This window comes from Oryzias melastigma, linkage group LG24 (assembly GCF_002922805.2).
Source record: "Oryzias melastigma strain HK-1 linkage group LG24, ASM292280v2, whole genome shotgun sequence".
Taxonomy (NCBI): domain Eukaryota; kingdom Metazoa; phylum Chordata; class Actinopteri; order Beloniformes; family Adrianichthyidae; genus Oryzias; species Oryzias melastigma.
In genome coordinates this window covers 11,956,103-11,979,018 of record NC_050535.1, presented here as the reverse complement: position 1 = coordinate 11,979,018, position 22,916 = coordinate 11,956,103, and the positions used below count along the sequence as shown (strand labels likewise).

Here is a 22,916-nt window from a genome sequence, read left to right as displayed (position 1 = left end):
CTTTATCTTTCTGTTACTTTTTTTCCCCTTTTTTGAGTCGGGGAAGGGTTTACCGCGCGGAATGCATTCTGGGAAATGTAGTGTTTGCTTCTAGTATTAGTTTATTACTCATTTGCAGTGTATGAAATCAAAGAAAGAACAAGAACCCCGTGGATCCATGTGAATATAGCTTTATGTGTATCAATTCTGTGTGTGTTGATTTCCTGCAGAAAGCTGCTGAGAGTGAAGCTCAAACAGAGTGCTGTAGTATTACTTTGGACCAGCAGAGGGCAGAATTGCTTTGTCAAATAATTCATCTATCATCCTCACATCTGCGGAATACCATTCGGGGGTCACTGGGTTGCTGGAGCCTATTCCAGCTACTGTTTGACGAAGGCAGAGTACACCCTGAACAAGTTGTCAGTCCGTTGTAAGGCCACACAATCTCAAACTATCATATTCACACCTTGGGGCAAATTAGAATCACCAATTAACCTATGAAGAGTGTTTTTAGACTGTAAGAATAAAGTTTAGCGGGGAACCCACATATGCATGAGGAGATGCAGGTGTATATTTGGACAAACTCCTCTTATATTTGAGGCTAAACCTTATTTTTATTAATTATATTTGTGGAGGATAAGGGTACAAAATATAATCCTTGATGGCATATATTAAACAAGCTACATTCCTCGAGAGTTTGGTCCATATTGACATGATAGCATCATACAGTTGCTGCAGATTTGTCAGCTGCATATATGATGCAGATCTCCCATTCCAACGCATCCCAAAGAGGTTCTCTTGGGTTGAAAATCTGGTGATTGTTGAGGTCATTAGAGTCCAGTGAATTCATTGTCATGTTCAAGAAACCAGTCTGTACAACTTATAGCCTCAGTTTCCTGTTCTTAGCTGATATAAGTGGCACCTGATGAGGTCTTCTGCTTCTAAAGCCCCTGGTTGTAACAAGTGGATATTTGAGTTTCTGTTGTCTTTCTATTGGCTCAAACCAGTCTGAGTATTCTCCTCTGACATTTTCGCCCACAGAACTGCTATTCACTGGATATTTTCTCTTTTTCTGACCATTCTCTATAAACCCTAGAGATGGTTGTGGGTGAAAATCCCAGTAGATTAGCAGCTCCTGAAATACTAACAACCATGCCATGTTCAAAGTCACTTCAATCGTGTTTCTTCCACATTCTGATGCTTGACTTGAACTGCAATACATTGTCTAAATGTATTGAGTTGCCGATATATGATTGGCTAATTACAAATTTGCTCTAGTGAGGAGTTATAGGACCTAATAAAAATGTAGTAGATAATTTTCCTTAAGCATTCTTATACGTACAGTTTGATCAGGCTTTGGAGCTACTTTTATTGGTGTAACAGAAGTGGAAAGCAGACTTTACATCATTGTGCGTCGGACTGATTCACCTCCAAGAGCGAATTCCTCAGAAAACTGGCCATACGACAGCAGTTTCAGTGGGTGTTCATGCTCAACTGCTGCCCCCGCCGACTTTAGTGTCCAAATCCATTGTCTGGACTCAGCAGCCATCCTCAGTGTTTCTGTAACTTCACTCACCTCACTAACACCAACTAATTAGTCCGGTTCAGTCATTGTCTGTCCCAACAGTAGTGTTGTATATCTCAGCGGTAGAGCTGTGGGTCTTTTCTCTTCACTTCCCTCATCCTACAGTCGGAAAGTTCACGCTTCATCTGCAATCTCTTGTTCTCTCAACCCAGACAGTTAGTCTTCATTCCCGCTGTGTTCCTGCCAGTGACGAGTCAGAGAGTTTTTAGACTCTCCACAGTCCTTTGGGTGGAGGAGTTTATTAACTTAAATGTTCTCACACTGGAATATGGAGCGGAGGCCTGACTTCAGGAGGTACACTGTGAGTAAATCCTTTTTTATTATCTTCACCTCGGGTCTGTCCACAGATGAAAGACTTCATTTTGATGGGTTTATAAAGGTCGACTTTAATGCATTTAATCATCACCTTCCTTTTTTATTTCAAATCAGTTCCTTTATCGGTGAAGCAAACTCCTTCTGCCTCACCTTCTAACACATTTTTTCATGTTTATTTATTAATATATATTTTTAAATATTTTTTCAACATTTGAATAAATCTATGATTTTGTTCTTACATCTTTAGTTTTGACAATAAATATGAAAATTAGCTCTATTTGTGAGTGTAGAGGAGAGCAGTAACATTTATGTCAATAAGTCTAAAGGTTACAATAGGAAAAAAGTTACATTTTTCTTAAATCATTTTTTTAACCTTTTAAATGCCTTGGAGTTTTTTTTTTTGGCTAAAAAAAGAAGATTATTCGTCCTCAAAATCTTTCACCGTATATGCATTTGAGGTGTTTGAACAGCAGCTTCTGTAAAAAAATCAGAAGATTTCCGTCTTTGTTGCAGCGGCATCTGATAGATCTGAAGGAGTAATATCTTTATATCTGGGAATGTTTTTACTAGTGACATTTTCACAAATTAATTAATACCAATCATCTGACCTTTACAAACTGCCTACGCCCTAAAAAAGATAAAACAATGTGTTCATTTGTATAAATGTTTGCCCTTGTGTAGCTCTTTACAATTGGTACCAGTGCTAGGTGATATGGAAAAAATGGATATGAATCATTTTATATCACAATAATGATACTTATCACAATATACCACAATAAAGTATATTTTCAGTTATTCTCTGAAAAATTGACAAAAATGTCATTACTTACTTTTCTCTGACTATATTTTTTCAAGTAACATGTAAGTGAATAGTTACAAATCAGAAACTTTTTTTAAGTGCTCAACAGTTTTAAGTGTCTTAGTTGAAAAACACATTTTTGCACAAAAGTTCAGCAATAAAAATAAACAAATAAAAACTACATTATGGACAGTTTTTTATCACCCACACAATATGTATTATCTTATCCCCCAGCACTAATTGATTCTACACATTCTTGCACAGAAACACACACATTCAAAGACTGACGGGAGTAACATGTGACTAAAGTAGCCTGGAATAAAACCACAAGTTCAAGGTGATAGCTCAGCCTCCAAACTAAAGCCTATCTACAAAAAGCTTATGTGCTCCCAGATGGCACCATCCTGGTTACGCCACGTTCACAAATACAACTGCCACCATATGACATTGTCAGAATCGAAAAGATTTTTTTTAAAAACATTGACGTGGTCATGTTATATAGATGATGGCAGTCAGGAAAGCAGAAGATCGCAGTTTTTATATTCCCCGGCTGAAAGCACTTTAATGTATAATGCTGTCCGGAGACATTTACACATTGTCCAAACGTTGCTTCTGCCGTCCGGTGATTCCGGCAGCGTTTTAACAGTGGCCTGATTTTGTAATGGCGTAATCCCTGCCTGTCACTGGACTGCCACTGCGCAACCTTGAAATGTGTTTGTGCGGCAACTGACTGATGTCAATTTTTAGAGCAAAAACATCCAGTGGCTGTAAAATTTTGACCTTTCCCTAAAACCTCTGTGGACATCGTGCGACGTGTAAAAATGTGACTGCCGCCTCCTAATTACAAATGTCACTGCATGACCACCTGCCAAATCTGCTAAAACAATCATGTATTTAGATAGCTGAGCGATGGCATTGTGGGATATGTGATTATAGTCTTAAGCCTTGTTTCCACTGAGCGGTCCAGTCGGGTACGGTCTGGTAAGGAGTGGTACGGTCCAGTTATTTCTGGTGAGCATTTCAACTCAGTCAAGCCTTGCTTCCCCTGAGTTGTTTGTTTTGATGGCGCATGGGTGGTGTAGACACCAAGCATTCGAGTAGTGCACCTTGGATCATGCCATCGCCAAAGGATGGCAAGGAATGTTTTCAGTTCCACCGCAGACCAGACCTTGCTGTTGATGCTTTCTAACATTGCCAATCAATGGGTGGATACAGAGGCTCTATCCCAACTGTTCCGTTCCACTTTTCCATGGGCCTACAACCAGTGGGGGCCCCCAAGAGCATGGGTCGGTACTGTTTAATGGGTCCATTTTACAATGGAAACGTTCAAAATACCAGACCATACGGTACTGGGCCGCTCAGTGGAAACGGGACTTTAGCTTCCAAGATCACACAAACTCAGACTTTCTAAGGGAGGTTTGGTTTTTGTGATAAAGTAAGACGATGTTTGGGTAAAGACGTGCAGATGAAGTGTATACATTCACCAAATTCACTGCAATTGATTTCAAGCCACAACCAGGAACTTCTTGGACTAGTCATCTGTCCACCACAGAGTACATGTCCATTTCCCTTGACACATAGTATGAAAACATAAGAAGGAGCTTAAGATAAAACACCACCTGTTCTAAATGTTCAAATAATAAGTCTGAATATTTGAACTTTTATCCTTTTTTGACCTTTTAAAAAACATTCTATACGGGGGTCCATGGTTTACTGAGTTAGTATATTGGTTGATTGAAGGTTTGGATCCAGTGGCGGCCTTCCGGGGCTTAGAAAGGCCACGTTTCACAATATGAAGCTGTTGGGGCCAATTTCAACAAAGAGTCAGTATACTCTTTATGCATGAAATGCATGTTTGATGCAAATCCTATTTTGGGGAAATTTACAAACTTGTGGTTGCAGGTTGTGGAAGGGGCGACTCGTCTTCCTCTAGAGTCAACAGGCTGCAGGAAGCGACTTCGCTCTGAAGAGGGGGAGGAGGAGCAGGAGGCGAGGAGGACATGGGAGCGTCGGCCAAATCCCGAGGGCTCGCTATCCGCCGGTGAACTGAGCAGCTACGGCAAGCTGGAGGACGATGAGGAAAAGCTACAGAGATTATGCCAGCGCTGCCAAGTCATGGCTACCCAGTTGAATAGACAAGCTGCTGCTCTAACTGATACTGCTGCCCTTCAGGTCAGGAACAATGGTGCATTGTAGAAATGTGATAAAGGACTCTCACTGGTTAAATACCTTTAAAAACCTAATTTACATTGAACAATTTGCTTTAGAGTACAACACTCTTAACTCATTATGTCTTTATTTATTATGCCCAACCACTTTAACCCTTTGATACTGGAGGTCTTGCCAGTAACACCTGGTTAACACGAGTTCTTTGACTCACTGTTATTCTTTGACCATTTGCTCAATCAATGTGAATCAGGTGGTTTAACTGCGTAAGCACTTCACTGCTGGACTGGGCTGCATATTAGCACAGGGCAGAATCCGCTGGAAATATGTTAATTGTATTAAAGAGTTACGGTAGTTGAAAGAATCTCAACACTGGAGCTAAAACTCTGGTGATAAAGGGTTAAACAAACTGCTTTTATCTCTATAGCCTCACACGACTGAATATCTTGGTAAGGACGATTAAAGGTCAGTTAAAGAGTGGTATTTTTGTGCTATGAAAAGATGGAGAACATCATGTTGTAAATTGTTGGTTCTTTAAACAGGTAAAGCAAAGAAAAACGGTGTAGACTTCCATTTATCTAGGATGGTTCAGTCAAAGTAGTTGGTAACATTAAAGCAGTCAATAAGACTTGGTTGATCTTTTATGATTGAAAATGTTCCACCTCTTCTCTTAAAAGCTTTTCTAACTCTTCACTGTTACATGCCACTTCAAGCAAAACAAATAATATGATAACATTGTTTATGGAAAAACATCTTCCAAACATGTCAACAAGGCTCTGTAGCCAAAGTGTCTGCCCAACAATTTGGGTCAACAAGACAATCTTGAAGCTGCTTGACAAGGCCACATATTTACACTAAAATACCTCTTGTTCCGAATTCTTCCAATTCTAAATAAGGTATTATGAAGTAGAAGAAGTTACAGAATAATTTTATCACTTAAAAGGATGATCGTTGGTAGACATGACCCCAAAGCTGGAAAAACAGGAAACAATGTATTAAGATTTGAGGTGATGGTAGAGGAGTATTTTGAATGAAGATACAGTGAGCAAGCCATCCTGCCACCACAACATTGACACAATTTGGACCAGAACGGTTACTGTGAGCCGGTCTTAAGGCATCTTGCTATAACACATAAGGACAGAGCTGGCCAACCCTCGTCCTCAAGAGCTACTACCAGTTCCAGGTCTCTCTGACTCGCTGCTGATTAGCTGACTGAAGTGATTCTTTATCCTGATTGACTGATCACACCTGATTGGCATCAAGCAGTCCAAGGAGTGCTGGAAAATAGATAGGGTTGACAACAATCCAGTCTTACATTGATTGTTTGGTCTGCTCCAGCCTTTTTTTCTTGGACAGTTGCTTAACATTTGACGTTTGAACGTTTCCTAGAACTGTAGTGTTGACTAAACTCAAAACAAAACAGTGGTCTGTCTTGAAAATGAACCCTAATGCATATCATTATTTGAATGCAGAAGAACAAGAATCAGTCCATAGAAAGATCTAGGAGCTTTGCAAACATCAAAACACAGCCTGTTCCACTCCAACAAGCCAAGCAGACATCAGTCTCAAGACAATTCATGGGTCAATGTGTTAATTGCCTACAGTGTCACTTACCTTTTGTAGAGATGATTGAAAATAAAACTATTTTCAATTTTGGTCAAATACAAACCAACAAACATCCTCAAAATCTACCAAATTTCTCTAACATATAGTTAGTTTCTCTAACATAGTTTAACTAACATATATCCTTTGTTGTTGTATAATCTGAGAAGAAAAATGATGCGCTGATGAACTAGAACAGGGATCGGGAACTCCAGGCCTCAAGGGCCACATTCCTGCAGGTTTCCAACATATCCTGTTGTGGCATGTTCTAACTGGCTGGACACACCTGAACCCGTTAGGCACGGATTTCTAGAAATCATGCAGACCCTGCGGCCCTTGAGGCCTGGAGTTGCCCATCCCTGAACTAAAATATTACAGAGTGGCGGATGGAGCCCAAATCTCTTTTGTGCACAGAAAATATAACATATAATTCTGTTTAATCTATTAAAACATGTTAGTAGCTGGCTCCATATTCCACGTAATCGATTAACCAATTACGCTACAGAACTGGGCATGCTCAGAAGCAATCATGTGGTAACAGGAATGTGAGAGCGCCGAATTAAACTCAGATAAAAGTGATAACAGTAAAAGGCGAACGAAAGTGAAACAAATATTTTATTTTTGATGTATCCATTTAAAATTGTTTTAAGTCACAACAATTGATGTTTTTAGAACACTGCTGGTACATATCCTGATGGATCTAATTTCTTTAGTTCAAGAATAGGCATTTTGCAGCGACACAGATTAACTTTTTAGGCAACGTTTGTTTTGCCTAATTGGACGAGTCCATTTGTTGCTGAAGGTGAAACTCAGACTACTTTGAGGAAGGTGAGACAGTGTGAGATGGGTCTGTTTTATTCCGTCTAAGTGAATCCTGGGTATCCATGTCCTGGAGGAGTCGGGGATGCGATTCGGCATGTTTGACACTGAGCTCCTCTGTCAGGTCGTCGCATCGAAGCGTGAACAGCACAGCGGCTCACATCTCTGCTGGGCCGAGTGAGCCCTGCTCTTTGCTGCTCGTCCCCTCTCACACTGAAATCTGTGCTGATGCCACTTTGCTGCCTCGCTTTCATTCTTGTTTTCATGCTCTCCCACTCATCAAGGCTTCACTGCTCACACACCAGAGAGTGTGGAGGAAATCCTAACAAAAATCAGACTGTTGTTTTATTGTTCCTAACTTTAGATTACCTTTTTCAATTAATATCCTAATATCATAGTTGTTCTTTTTAATGCAGAGCAAAAGGGTTTTGTTACATTAAGACTTTCACTGATTTAAGCTATGGTCACATACACAATGAGTTGTAAAGAGGATTAGTCGAATCTTAAAAGGAGTGCAGGTGTGTCTTGAGTTTCTTGAGGCTCATTGAAAATCAAATGTGTGATTCTGGTGTGTGGCTGTTAAAGTGTAACCAAATCCTCAATTAACCTTTTTTTGGCTGTCCTCACTATTGGTTCTTGACAAACAGGTCCGGCCCTGGGCTGCATAGCGCCCTAGACAAAATGGGATAATTGTGATTACATGAAATGAGTGGTGTGTCAAACTGTTAAAAACAAAACAAGCAAAAAAAAAAAAAAAATCCATGAATATCTTAATGAACGTAATTTGGTGCCCTCTCCGGCAGATGGCACCCCAGGCAGCCGCCTATGTTGCCTTTGCCCGTAGTCGGCCCTGTTGACAAATTTTTGACAATTTAAATTAAAGATGCATAATTCTAGAAATAATGGTCAAAAACTGTCTGTGTGCTGCCCCTGCAGGTTGAAACTAGGTGTTACAGTGAAATTTCATGATTGGTCAAACCATGTAGGTCCCACCTCATTTCAGTAGTCCTACGTCATCATCTGTAGCTCCATTCATGGTAACAGTCATGAGACTCCTGTTACCGAACCCCACCCCTCCAACTGGACTTTTACATTTTGGCTGTGGGTGGAGTCAGGCTCCAACTATCCTGTCTGGTTATCCTTTAAAGGTGTATTGTGATGTTTTCGTTAGGCTAATGTAAGTTCACACTGAACTAAACAGGATCGTTTAGTTTCTATGTTAAGTCAATGTACAGATGTAACCAGAGCACGTCGTGAGTGTCACAGACGTGTCGAAAGCTCAAATAATTGACAAACAAAATGTATCAACCAATCAGGAACTCAGTTTTGGACATGGGATGTGTTGATGCAATTGGCAGGTGGAGTCTAAAATCAACACGGAAAACAATCTGATCTTACTACTCCTATAACTTCAAACACTCAACGCACTTGTTAACAAACATTTTGACTAAACTGAGATAAAAAAAGTAATCTAAATCAGAATCTCAATTAGCTAAAACTTGCTATCTGGCATTATGGTGATATTTGTACTTTTTACCCTAAGTCACTGAAAGAATTAGATATTCTCTATCTTATTCTTGTTTTCTGCTCATATCGATAAAGTGTTTAAACACCACCACCTAGTGGACATTGTAGGAACTGCAGGCAGAAGTGCTTTAAGCTTATTGGTGGATTGGCTGGCCTTCACAATGGACAAATGAAGAGTCTATCCATGAAAGCCTGAAGCAAAGTCAAGAGGGGGTTAGCATAGTCAGCTGGAGTTTATGAGCTGGACCATGTCAGCTGACAGGAAGTGCTGAGCGTCGGATTCTGAGGCAGTCAGGCCAGTTATTGCTCCGATCGATGCCACAGTACATGTGGTGATGAACCTGGGCAGTTTTTACAGCAGTGTTGAACTGTCCTTTCACTTTGAAAAGCTGTATTTTCCATTTAGATGGAAAAATGCTGTTTTATCCGTTTGTTTACTCTTTATAACTACTTTATCTAGTCAGAATCCGGATCTTTTATTCATTTTTTTTAGCCCATTTAATTTCAAATCAGTGAATTCCGAGCAATCCTACTTAATCAAAAACAGGAACCAGAGCTTGAGTGGAATTTCTTTCTTGTCTCTGACCCCACCTGCAGATGAAACTCAGCCTTGAGGGAGTCCCTTCATCCTGCTGTCACTTTTCATTCTCCTACTCAACGAACTGACTCGTATGTCAGTGTCTGATTAATTCTAATTTACGGCGGCAGCTCCCGCACGGCAAGGTCGTGGCGTTTCCTGTGTGTGCTCTGACTGAAAAACTCAACCCTCGTTCTCAGAGATCAAACGACTTCCTCACATTTTGCTGATATAACAAAGTATTTCAATTTAGCAAATCTACATTTAAAATTGCTTCACACCAAAAGAGAATGCAAGATTATAGGATAAAGCTATATGGCACATTTCCACCAAACCAAAGTTCAACCTTTTCAGGAGAGATGAAGATCTATTCTCCTCACTTGTGGTTCTTAAATTCAACAATCTGATTATTCTGAACATAAACATGATTATCTGCCACAGCAGTTTATAAAAAGTATTAATCCGAGAAAAATTGCCCCAAAATGGCTGTTTTATTGCCTGATTTTGATCCTCTAATATTTTCATATATTTTGTGCTTTTATTTTTAGAAATATACTCTTTTAGGTTCGAATATAATCAACAATGAATGCGATTTTAAAAATATATATAGTTTCCTTGCTCTCAGTTGTATTTTAATTTATTTTTTTAGTTCTTCTAGGCAGGTTGTCTGTCCGATGTGCTGCAGAAATGAAGCAGGATTGGATTCTCGCCCCGCTCTGCCAGCATGCATCTCTGTCAGTGTGGCAACAGAGCAGCTCAGGAAAGTCTGAGGCGTTCAGGAACTCTGAGCAGATCAGGCTAACAAGCATCAATGTCTGAGTTAAAAAGAGAAAGGCTGAAAAGTCTATAAGAGATCAGAGATTTACAAAAAATGTAATGCATCATGAAATATTTGTAGCTGCTTTAAACATAGACTTTATGATTTTATTTGCAACTTTTAAAATGTAATAAAGCAAAAACAAATTGACACAACTGTCAAAAACTGGTATTTTCTAAGTATAATAATAAACATGAATCCATCAAGTCTTTACTATTGAGAGATTATGTGAAGAATCTGTCGCCACATATTAAATGGTTTGGTTTGTGGAAACAGCTGTCTCAAAAAAAATCCATATTTGGATGAAGATTCCTGGTTGTGTCTGTAAACAGCAGCCTTATGTTTCTCTGAAGTTGAAGGCTCTTCTTCAGGTTCCTTACAGACTCTTTTCTTCCCAAAAGAAAGTCTCCAAACATGTATGTTCCCATAGATGAGGAGATGGAGGTGAGAATGTTTTGCAATTACAACAAGAGCTGCACCATTTAAAATAGAGGTGCCCATCGTTATAGGTTTGGATCAAGTTCCTACCCAGATGCAGAGTCCCAACATCTGGGTCAAGATCTGGATTGAGATGCTGGGTCCGCATGACCCAACATCTTTGTCAGGATCTGGATCGAGATGCTGGGTCCGCGTGTCCCAACATCTGGGTCAGGACCTAGACCCTACTTTTGGGTCCTCATGATCCAACATCTGGGTCAGGACCTAGACCCTACTTTTGGGTCCTCATGATCCAACATCTGGGTCAGGGTCTAGACCCTACTTTTGGGTCCTCATGATCCAACATCTGGGTCAGGACCTAGACCGGGGGTCGGCAACCTGCGGCTCCGGAGCCGCATGCGGCTCTTCAAGCACCCCCTTGCGGCTCATTGGCGCTTTTTCAAGAATGTTTGAAATTAATAAAAAATGTTGGAAGGAAATATAATATAGTGATTTGAGGGAGAACCAAACAGATGACTGGCAAGTTTGAATCCAGAGATCACTTGTGTCCCATATATGGCACGACCCCAAGTGATTGGAGGAAGTAACGTACACGCAGACTGGGTAAATCGGATGGTGTCAACATTTAGACCACCAAGCATGTAACAGCACAGAACCACTGAACAGCTGACACTGTGAGGAGGGTCACTCATACACACACCACTCTCACTCATGGTGCCGGTAAAACACTCAAGTCCCATAATGCAACACAAGAACAGACACTAACTCCACCCACTAACAAGGAACTATTTCTAAATTAACAGTCAGGCTGCCACAATATTTTTGTTTTAATACGATTTCTGTAGGAGGACAAACATGACACAAACATCCTTTACGTTTTCCAGTTGTTGTGAGATGAGTGTAGATGCTTCCACGTCTGAGTCAGCGCACAGCAGAATTCCTGCCCGTGCGTCTGGAGCGCACGTGAGCGCACGTTGCTACGCGGGTTTTTAAGTCGGGTCGCGAGCTCCACGTACAAATCGGCACGCATTGAGCGCGCGCTGAATCTTCAATCCGGTTCAAGATTTCCCACGCACAGTCGCAGCTGTAACTGTGCGTGGAAATCTTGAACCGGATTGAAGATTCAGCGCGGGAGCTGCTTGTGGGCGGAGTCACAGAAGTACCAAACGTGATCACGAAGGAGAAATGAATCATTACGGTTTGTGTCCGGTCAGGTTAATATGACACCAAGATGAGATGAGCGCTAATGAACAGTAGAAGAAGAATAGAAGAAGAATCTCCTCCCCGCCACTGCGTGCGTGACCGCGCTGCTCCGGTGTGGATATCACCTGCTGAGCGCGGCGATGTGCAGGTCTCACACACCGGCCGCGTGCGGTGCGTGGCGGGGAGGAGATTCTCCTTCTATTGTATTTTTACTGTTCATTAGCGCTCATCTGCATCTACAACAGGGAGAACCGAAAGTAAAAGTGTTGAAAATCCCCCAAATCTTTCTGAAGACTTTTGTTTTCACAACTCTGTCCTTTTAAATGTCTGACTATAAGACTCACGCGCGCTCCAGACTTGGAGGGCAGGAATTTAGGTGTGCACGCGCTTATATTGACTCTTCATTGAAAGTGTGCGCTTTATTGAAGCGGCCAGTGTGGAAGCACCTTAAAGGGGGACGTTACATTTTTGTGTTTTTTTTTTCAAATCCTCTAAATAAAATGACATCAAAAATCGCATTTCTTTATTGCATTTCTTTAATTTCATCAAAGCAATGAAACAAACTGTAATTCATTCATATTGTAGCACTATCAGCAAGCACAGCGTGTCTCAGACACGCTGTGCTTGCTATCGGTCTGGCAGCGCAAGGAATTGTGGGTTACCCGTTCTTTTGTCTGTCTGACTGGAATTGGATTTAAGTTTGAGTTTTCCTCAATGTGTTTTGTTGTCTGACTGTTGAACATTTATGATTTTGTCCTGTTATGTTTGAATTCTTCCTGCACCTGGAGTGAGAATGAGGGAGAGACTGATCAGGACCCCCTCTCGTTGTGTCATTAAGGGATGTCAAAGTAAAAGCTCAAATATTCATTATGAGGCTATCCAGCCTTTGTCAGACAGTTTGACGCTGCAATGTCTCACTAATTTGTCATGAGGCCAAAACTGAAGCTAACATGACACGAGGACGCGCAGCAGGAGAAATAATCGTTTATTCGACACATTCTCCATGTGTTACTTACAGTGTAAGACTCTTAAGAGGCGTTTCAATTTATTCGGCTCCAGACACATTTGTTTTTTATTGTATTGGTCCAAAGTGGCTCTTACGACACTTTGGGTTGCCGACCCCTGACCTAGACCCTACTTTTGGGTCCTCATGATCCAACATCTGGGTCAGGACCTAGACCCTACTTTTGGGTCCTCATGATCCAACATCTGGGTCAGGATCTAGACCCTACTTTTGGGTCCTCATGATCCAACATCTGGGTCTGGACCGCCAGATGGCCCTTGCTGTAGAGTGTAGGGACCTAAATAATCTGTTTAATGTAATCAGAGATCACAATTGTGTCTTTTTTTGTATTTGTGTGTACTTTGTTCCGTCCTGTTTGCCCTTTTGGATGCTGTTGATGCCCCTTTTCTGGTCTTCATTTTCTCTGTGCTGAATTTGTGACATTGATGGTCCAGTTCTATTTGTGGGGTTTCTGGTTAAAGGCCACGTTTGTAGTCTTCTAAATGTTCTACATTTAAACCAAACTTTTGTACTCACTTTTTGTGAGTTGTTTCATTTTTCATTTTCCATTTTGCAAAAATAGGTCTCCGTGTTTTCAATCAGATGAGAATTCCTCCTTTCTCGACTGCTCCCTAAATAACCCTGTGCCTCTGACATTCGCTTTTTAGGTTATTTCTGAATCTTCCACCATGTGACCTTAGATTGAACTTGATGTCAAGAACACTCATGAAAGGCTTACTTGTCAGACCTCAAATTATTCCATAATTTTGTTTTTCAGTCAAAAACATTTTTTTCTGTGTGTGTGAGTCTGTGTTTTTTGCACCACTTTCAAAGAGAAAAAAGGCCTCCTCTTAACCTCCACAGTGCACCCTTCCATTAAAACAAACCTATTCCCTTTTCAAACAGGAGATTGATGACGCCTCTTCAATTCCGCCGCCTGCAGTCTTCAAATAAAACCTGAAAAAAAAACCCTTTTCTGCAGCACTCATGAGTAATGAGATAATTAGAGCTGAGGGAGGCGGGTTCAGCTCCTTTAAACACACTCTAAAAGAGCCATTAACATCCAAATTCTCATTTCTCAAGGCGGCGGAATTATTGTGTTGATTAATTTGAGGGGGGCCAAATGAGACATCCTGGTTTTGATGTTATTTCAGATGCTTGAACATTTATTTAAATGCTTTTGGAGCAAACATCTGATTCGTTTTAAGCTGACGTTGACAAATGTCAGTGGAAATCAAAGTTTTTGATCGTCTATCATTTAATTCACTTCGTCTTCAGAGAAACATTTTCTCGTCTCCACCCTGCAGAGTTGAGCTGGCTTTATAGAGGCGATTCAGTGTGGAGGAGGCGGCGGCGCTCTTTGGTAACGGTTGTGCTCGCCGTCATTTCTCCTCCTGTCAGTCAGAGGACATCTTCCTGACAGAAGACATTAGCATTCACAAAGGTGTAACTCAAGATGGAGACGCAACTGAGAGGAGAATTCACCTTAACGCTGAGCGGTCCTTTCACCTATTTTATTTTAATACTTTAAACATTAAAAGAATTTAGGGAAATTTGTCTGGGGATAAATCAAGATCAGCTTAAAGTGAGTTAAAAACCAGATTGCACATTTAAAAAGACATTTTGAAAACAGTGTAAATACATTGTAAACTTAAAAGAATTGTTGAAAATTAGAAAAATAAAATTTTAAATAAGAAAAAAGTGTTTTCAACTTAAAAGAAGTGTTAAAAATTTTAAACTCAAAAAAAAAAAAAAAACTTTTAAACCTAAAACTGTAACTAAATAAAAAAAAAATCTGGGTTGTTCCCTCTTTGTGGAAGTCATATCAGCATGTCAGCGTTGGAGCTAAAACTGTTGTCATTCATCATAAATATAGCCACATTTACTAAATTTGGAAATGTATCTTCATAAAATTAAGCGGCTTCACATTAAAGTCAATCAAGGCTAGAATGCTTATGTAGCCAGTGGTTTTCTGTGGAGTTGCATCCTTTCAGAATTGGTTTCAGCTTTGAGTGGTTTCCTCCAGGACTCCATTTCAGGGATTTTAGGAAACCTTCAAAAATTTCAAAAACATTTGACATAAACTAAAATTAATTGCGTCTGTCAGATAAGGAGGAGGGTGATGGAGGCTGGACAGGAAGTGATGTCAGCTGCTGCAGGGCTCCAGCTGGCCCTCTCCTCTCTGTCACAGAAGAAGACAGAAGTTAAGCTAAAAGGGAGCAGCAGGGCTGGACTCAATTCAGAATTAAAGCAGCTTCAGGATGAAACTGGGAAAAAGCTCAAATTGATATTGTAGGAATCAAACAAACAGGTAATTTAATTTTGTTCTTGAATTCCTTCTATTTTCCTAATTTCTTACTATAGAATAACTATTACAAAGTCGTTTTAATTCAGAAATGTCTTTTATTATTATTTCAAATGCAAAGTTTGTAGTCCTTTAGGGTTGAAAAATCAATTTAAATGTACTTTTTTTTCTTAGTTTAGACATTTTTGTCTGCAAATTTCCATGTTTTTCCATATTAAATTAACATTTTTGCAAGATGAAAGCCAATGTATAAATTTGATTTGTTTTAAGGTTTATCCTTTTTGGTTTTATTTCCTGGTTCTGTTAAAATTCATAGAAAAAAGCAGAGGTCAGAGGTCAGTGCTTCTGATGAAGCAGCTGCTTATTGGTTGTTCTTGTCTAAAATAGCATGAATTGGTTTTTGCTTCTCTTTTTGATGTATATCTGTGCTTCATTATTTTATTGTGTTTGTGAGTTAATTAATTATCTTATCAGTTGATCAAGACAAACAAAACAAATAAATATATATAAAAAAAAATAAAAAAAACAATGAAAAAACAAAAGTAAACTTAATCAAAAAGTAGATTTAACACAAAAAGATCAAAAGATGCTTCGGTTGTTTTGAGTATTTTAACGCTTGCGACAGAAATTGAGTGTCTGGCTCAAGAAAGAGCAAAATCTTTGTCTTAAAGCTACACAAAATGATAAAAAAAAGTCAAAGAGCATCCTCCAGGAGTGATCACTCCAGAATTTAGCCAGTTTTTGCCAATTTTTGACATTAATCATCTAAGAACCAAAATCCTCTGTCATCATCTGAGCTTGTCTTTCTCTTTAGGCAAAGGATCAAACAGATCAAACGCTGAAACATCCCAGCAGCTGAATCTCTACTAAAAACTTTGACATTTTCTCCTTTCGTTAGAATAAACAGAACTGGTTGCTCAGAAAAGTTTTCAGGGCGTGAAGACCCTAAAGCATCAATTGTTTTCCAGCTTGTGTTCAAGTGCGAGCTTCCAGACGGGCGTTGTAGCTGACAGGTGGCAGACTAGTGAGAGCAACGAGGCAGATGTAAAAACTGGATGCTGAGCCGCTCCTTCATGTTGTTCTGGGTCACCGTCTGTTGGCTGTAAAGCATCAGTGTGAAGTTATTCCAGCTCTGACTCTTGTTGTGACCTCCATTCATGAGAGGCGAGTGGATGTGGCGGCACGTCACTCTCCGACACGCTCCCAGCTGTAAATCTGTGGCGCCTCTATAGATGTGACAGGTTTATGCCCAGCTGCTGCTTTGTGTGTGTGTGCGTGTGCAGGCTGGGCAGCTGGTTGGTGGTCGATGACTGAGATGTGCAAAGACTGCGGAGGAGTCTTTGTGCAGAAACATAAACTTTGTGTTGGTTGAGAAAAGTGCAAACTGAGCATCTGTTGCTTCATAAAGGCTCCACATGTCCAGTTATTTTGGAGAACAAATCGATTGTTGATGGATAAACAGATTTCTGCCACACATTTTTTAAATAGGAAGTTAGGAAGTCTAGAGATAAGTAAGTAGCCAATATATTGGCTTAGTATGTGCATGTATATTTATATATACTGTTATATATATATATATACTGTTTTATATATATATGTGTGTGCGTGTATGTTATGTATACAGTATATAGGTGTATATATATATATATATATATATATATATATATATATATATATTCACCCTGGACAGGTCGCCAGTCTGTCGCAGTATATATATATATATATATATATATATATATATATATATATATATATTTATACCGCATATATACATATAAGCTGAGTATATATATATATATATGAGTGTGATGTGTATGTTATGTATACAGTATATAGGTATATATATTATTTATTCTGTATATATACACATAAGCTGAGTATATATATATATATATACATATATGCATATATACAGTATATACAGTAGATAGATAGATAGATAGATAGATAGATAGATAGATAGATAGATAGATAGATAGATAGATAGATAGATAGACCATTTTACATGTTTTTTTTTAACCACCTGCCAGAACGAGACAATACAATCCATTTAAAAACATTGTATACAGAAAAAATTTTTATTTTTTTTAACTGAAATATAATGAATTAACTCAACTGTCCCCCCCAGGATCCGGCCTACGCCTCCTTTCTCTTCGATAAGCTCCAGCGCCTGCAGTGTCCTCGCCGTGGCCGCTATGCAACTCCTGCATCCCGCTGTGAAGTCTGCGGCACCAACGTCCAGCACCTGAGACGCCTCGCCCTGAGTCAAGCCCTTGGCACCAGCAGAGGGATGACACCCCGCCCAGCCACCCCCAACATGGCCACCTCGGTGCGCCCCCCACCAGCCATGGCGACAGCCTATGAGGGGGACGAGCACGCAGCCAAACAGCAAGGCTGGACGCAAGACGGTCAGCAGCTGCCAAGCGGAGCTCTGTTGGGATGGGGCGGAGTTCAGAGCACTTACCTGGGAGGGGGTGGAGCAAAGGGGCTCGCCACAGTCACACCTATAAATGCACACAACTACCTCGAGGGGGTGTGGAGAGTGACATGCTGCAAACACGAGCAAACTACGGTAAGCAAGAGACTACAGTAAGGAAGGCACAGAAAGTGTGACTGAGGATAAAAAGAAGAATTTCTGATGGTTTAGTGACTCAAAAGTAAAAACAGAAAACAAGGTAAACCAAACAGTGAATTGAGTGACAATGTTTAGTTATAATTCTTGGATAACCTTTTGAGAATTAGTGGATTGCATATTACTATCACATAGTTTTTGCTGATTTATTTTAATTACTTGACCAAATACCATATTTTTCTGCCCTATAAGGCACACTTAAAACCCTTAATTATTCTAAAATAATGCATCTTAAAATCTGGTACGTCATAATTGTGCGGAAATAAGAACAAGTTTTGATGTCTTTTGTATAAGGACTGATGGGTTCTGGAAGAATCGATTGAGGATGATCAGTCCTTGACTCACCTGCACATACAGTCTTCACTCGCTGAAGGGAGTCGTGTTATCTGCCTTATTATCGCCTGGCATACACAGAGGAGCCATGGCCTCGTTAGGGATCCTGCTGCTTGCAGCTGAGGGCTGATGACTCAGTTTGAAACCTGCAAATAAGGAGCAGCGCTGACTGAGAATCTGCGAAACCCAGAAAAAAAAGCATCCTTGTGCTGAAAACACCTGAAAGCTTGCCGCTGACGCAGTCTAGCCCTCAGGCTGGGAGGTGGTTTTCAGAGCAGACGACAGAATTTTTCGCTTTTTTTTTTTGTTTCAGACGCCATTGCTTATCTCTGTGTTTCAGCCTGGCTTGCTTTGCAGAAACTCTGGACGGGCTGCATGCTTTTCTAACTCTGAGATGAAAACGAACCCGCAGAGAGCGGAAAGTGAAACGGGAGCGGGAACAGGTGGTGTTAAGCTGATTAGTCTGTCGACAGCCAACAGGGAGACGGCATGACGTGGAAACAAGGAGCCGACTGACAACCTGCCTCACCAAAACTCACCATAATGGACATAAAAATATTTGGAACTACTCTTAGTAGAACATCTATTTTCAGACCAACAGAAACCAAAGGGAACACGTCTTACCAAAACCATTATTTAGATTTGACATGTTGACTCCATCAAGAGCCACTAAGGAAGTAAAGAAAACCTTTTTTACCCTGACTTTCAACACCAAAGTTGAAGATAAAAAGTTGAACTTTTATGATAATAAAGATATGAATCACCATCTGTAGTCCCACCTGCTGACCAAACAATGTAGAAAAGTCGCTTTGGGCAGAATGCTAATTTCCACAGAGAGATATTAGGTTTGAATTAATATACTTTATAAAATTACTCCACTTATGTTTACCAAAGCTATGCTCAGCTAGCACTGACATAAAAACAAAAATGATAATTTCCTCAACAAAGGAGATCAAATAACAGAAAAGATCAAAATACAGTGTGTACAGAACTATTTTAATAGTCAACATCAAGCCATTCTCCTCATTTGTGTTTCTGTTGTGTCTTTTGTGTGATTTGTCTCACTGGAGTTTTTGCTGCTCCCTCCTGCCCCCAGCTCCTTGTGTAATCCGGTTAGTTCACTGAGTGTCATTGAGTGTATCTCACACAAACAGCCGAGGAATGAGAGCGCCAACTAACCTGTTCCTGTTATCAATGCAACCAGAGAAAGTTTAGAAAACCAAGGAAATCCCTAAAATAGGAGAATGAGGAAAAGCGGAAGTATGGTTTATGAACCCTCTATTTTTTTTTGGTGGGGTTATTGACTGGCAAGCTCACCAAGTGTAATATAAAATTGATTTTCCAACTTGACGGTCTTACCTTCTCCTTGTGGACAGAGATCATTCATTATGAGAGGCAGAAAAAGATCCTCACCTTGTACCTCAGCTGCCATGATGTGGTGAAACCGAACAGGAAGTATGGACCTCACTTACTTGGTTAAGCACGACTGCTATTAGTTAATGACCTCCTGGCAGAAATGTGCTTTTCCTGGAAAAAAAGGGAGAAATGTTTCCAGAAATGTTTCCTTTGGGACCAGTTGAGCTGCTGATGCGCTCCATCCGTGATTAGAAATCAACAGGGTTCTGTTGTGGTCCTGCAAGCATTGGAACATCTGCCTCACTGTAATCTCATTACATGGAAAAGTAATTAGGTGATGGTAGAAGTTTGAAACAACAGCACAGACTTATTTTAATATCCTTCTGGAGTTCAAATCAAACATAACAAAGCTAGGCTGTATGATTCTGACCAGCTTTGTCTTTTTCGTGTTTGTGTTAGGGTTCATCCTCAGCAGCCTGTCACATGATCTCAAAGACAACGATCCCTGTTAAACCAGAGGCTCACAGCATTGCCACCCAGACGAGCCAGCCTCTATCGGGTGCTGCCGCTTTCTTCATCAGGTCAGTGAATGCAGCATTTATTTACACTCCTATCGAGAAAAAGTGACTTCTCACTCACACACACAAAAAAGTTTGAGGTATTTTAAAGTACTTATAGTGAACATTCAGTACAATGCAAGCCTGTTATTTTTGAGCTTCTCAAATGGAAGAAAGTGGGGCCAAGCTTGGATCATTTTTCTTGAGTCAGATCTAGCCTGTGTAGTGGAGCCTCTCACACTTTAAGCAGAATTGACCAATTCCTTCCATAAAACTGTTCCAGGATGTGTGCTCTCTTGAACAGTGTAAACTGTAACGAAATGTTGTCCCACAGTTGGTAAAAAAAACATTTCTGGGATTTGATGCTGCTGACCAATATTTGGCAGCATGAACCAAAATGGCCACCATGGGCGCCCATTAGCGGACTAACGCGGAACAGCGATTAAACAGCAGCTTATTGAAATGATTAATGCAGGCTCATTAAAACAACTTTTAACGTGATACACATTACTTTTTCCGATAATTTAATATCATAAACACTTATTACCGTACCTCGTAGCTGTAGCATCCCCAGTAACCGTCTTGCAGCATACCTCTACTGTACCAAAGCAATAAAAAGTGCTGAATCTGGCCTTCATACAGATGTTTAAAATTTATAAGCGAAATAGAAAGCTTGAATAAGTGAACAGTCCTGGCAAAGAATTTGTAAATTGCAACACCTCCATCTTTCTGTTTTTGCTTTGACTCGCCCCCGTAACTGCTGTCCAATGACTAAAACCATTTTTAGTCACGTGGTTTTGTTTAGAAATCTTGCTTTAGAACAGAAATCTCCGGTAGATCCCAGTCTGAATACAGGCAAGTTTAGGACTGGACCAAAACCAATTAATTGGACCCGGTCCGAAACAAGGGTATATTTTCTAGGGTATATAGAAGTCTGATGAAAATCTGAAATCAGATGAGACAGTTGATGAAGCTGGAAATCATGTGGAAGCAACACAGATACAATTCAATTCAAGTTTAAAGAAGACCTATGAAGGATTTTGACTTTTTGTTAGATAAATCTCCTTTTCCCCCCACTTGTCTGAAGTGACATTCTTTCAATTTGGCAATTTTCATCCTGTGAACCTCACATATCCAGAAACTGTAGTAATTCAAACGAGCACAGCAGGAGTCCACATTTACAGCTTTCACCCAGTGAAATGTGCGAGTGTTCCTGTTGTGCTGATTGCAAAGAGTTTCAGAAAGACTATTAGGATGTCAATGGAGTTTGTTTCTGGTAGTAAGGGAGTGCAGTTCTAAATGTACATTTATATCAGGCAGCAGTGGATGCAGTTTGTTTTGTTTTTTTTGAACAGAAAAGCTTATTCTTGTTTAAAGGCCACTTGGCAACAATACATGATCATTGTGTCAGGAGAGAAAATTGTGCAATTAAACTTAACTTTTGCAAGTATTACTATGGTTGCCCGTACAAATAATGAAATATTGAACACATATGCCAGACTGTTGCTTTATAAAGCAAACAAACAAATAAATAAAATGTACTCTCATTTATTATGAGGGATACATTCAATAATTGCAGATATTTTAAGACTCTAAACCGCCTCACTACACAATCCATACACTTTTCTCAGGCACCTTTTTTACACCTTTGTCTCTTTTCTTAACTCTCAGAGTTCCAACTTTCATAGAAAACAAGTCCAGTGTAACAGAATGACGATAACAATCTTCAATCAAAGACTTTCCCACTGACACGGTAAGGATGAGGTTAAATGACCATGTTAACAGCCAATCAGGATGCTGAATACTACGCTGTAAAAAAGAAAAACAAACAAACAAAAACATACAATGTTGTGCTGAAAAAAATCCAAAAAGCAGCAAGACCGCAAAAGGTGAACCGCAATATAATGAGGGAACACTGTGTAAAGAAACAACTTTTTTTTTTTTACCCATGGGGTCACATGTCTCTTCAAAGCTGTTTCGTTTGTAAAACAAAACATGAAAGAATAAGGAAGTGTCAGATGTTTTAGGCAGCAATCCAGGGCACAGAGCTCCGCAGCAAACACTTACTTTCATGTCTTCTTTTCTCTTCCTTTGAAAATCCAAAACCCGTCTCTCTGTTTACAAATTTTCCCTTTCTGTGTTTGGGTACTTTGATGATTAAAGTTTTTACTTTCAAGTGGTCAGTCAAATAGAAACTAACTAGTGGGATGTACTGCAACAAGTTAACAAATCCGAAGTTGTCTCACATCAAGAGGGGCATCATCAATCCCAAAGAGGAGTAAATGCTAGAGTGCAGGTATAAAGTATTGAGTTTAAAACTGTAGGATTTGGTATCTTTGAACATACTTTATTTCAACATTGTTTATATTCCTTCCTGATTTGATCAAAAGTTAGTGTCTACAAAGCAACAACCTTTAGTTTGCTGTCCAAATAAATGTGTCTATTTCTCACAAAAGTGGTTAAAAATGACATATTTGTGCAGAGAAATAAAAAATCCACCACTTCTCACTCAGAGAGCACCACCATCGTTCCCATAAATGAACTTCATTTTCCTGATTCAAATTCAGCGGAGAGAGCTCGACTGAGGAGTCAAAGCCTTCCTCTGCTCGCCGTGCGGAGCATAATTGGCAGATTTACTGTTTCTTTTCTGTTGGTGTGGTTTGAGCTGTCAGAGGAGGTCTGCTGGGTTCAGGGTGATTTCAGCTCCATCTGCTTTGTGAGTTTGACAGCTTAAGCTGCACGTATTGATGCTGCATACCTGATGCTGGTGCGGCCAGGAACCACATGCTGACAAGGTCAGAATAAACATCCAATCAAAAGTAAGGTGTTGAAATGACAATGACCCAAGAAACATGGCACTTGAGATCAAGACAAGGACAATGGTTTAAAAACAAAACAGAAGT

General features: G+C 40.0%; 1 protein-coding gene across 1 annotated transcript in view; it reads left to right on the top strand.

The window, feature by feature from the left end:
• Window positions 1–17,249: 17,249 nt before the first annotated feature.
• The window catches only part of LOC112158211 (kinesin-like protein KIF26A), a 43,117-nt gene continuing 37,450 nt past the window's right edge, over window positions 17,250–22,916 (top strand). Inside the window, exons 1-2 of the mRNA XM_036210586.1 lie at window positions 17,250–17,707; window positions 19,916–20,037. Coding sequence (XP_036066479.1) covers window positions 17,426–17,707; window positions 19,916–20,037 — 404 coding nt within the window. The 5' untranslated portion in view covers window positions 17,250–17,425. The remainder of the gene's footprint in view (window positions 17,708–19,915; window positions 20,038–22,916) is intronic.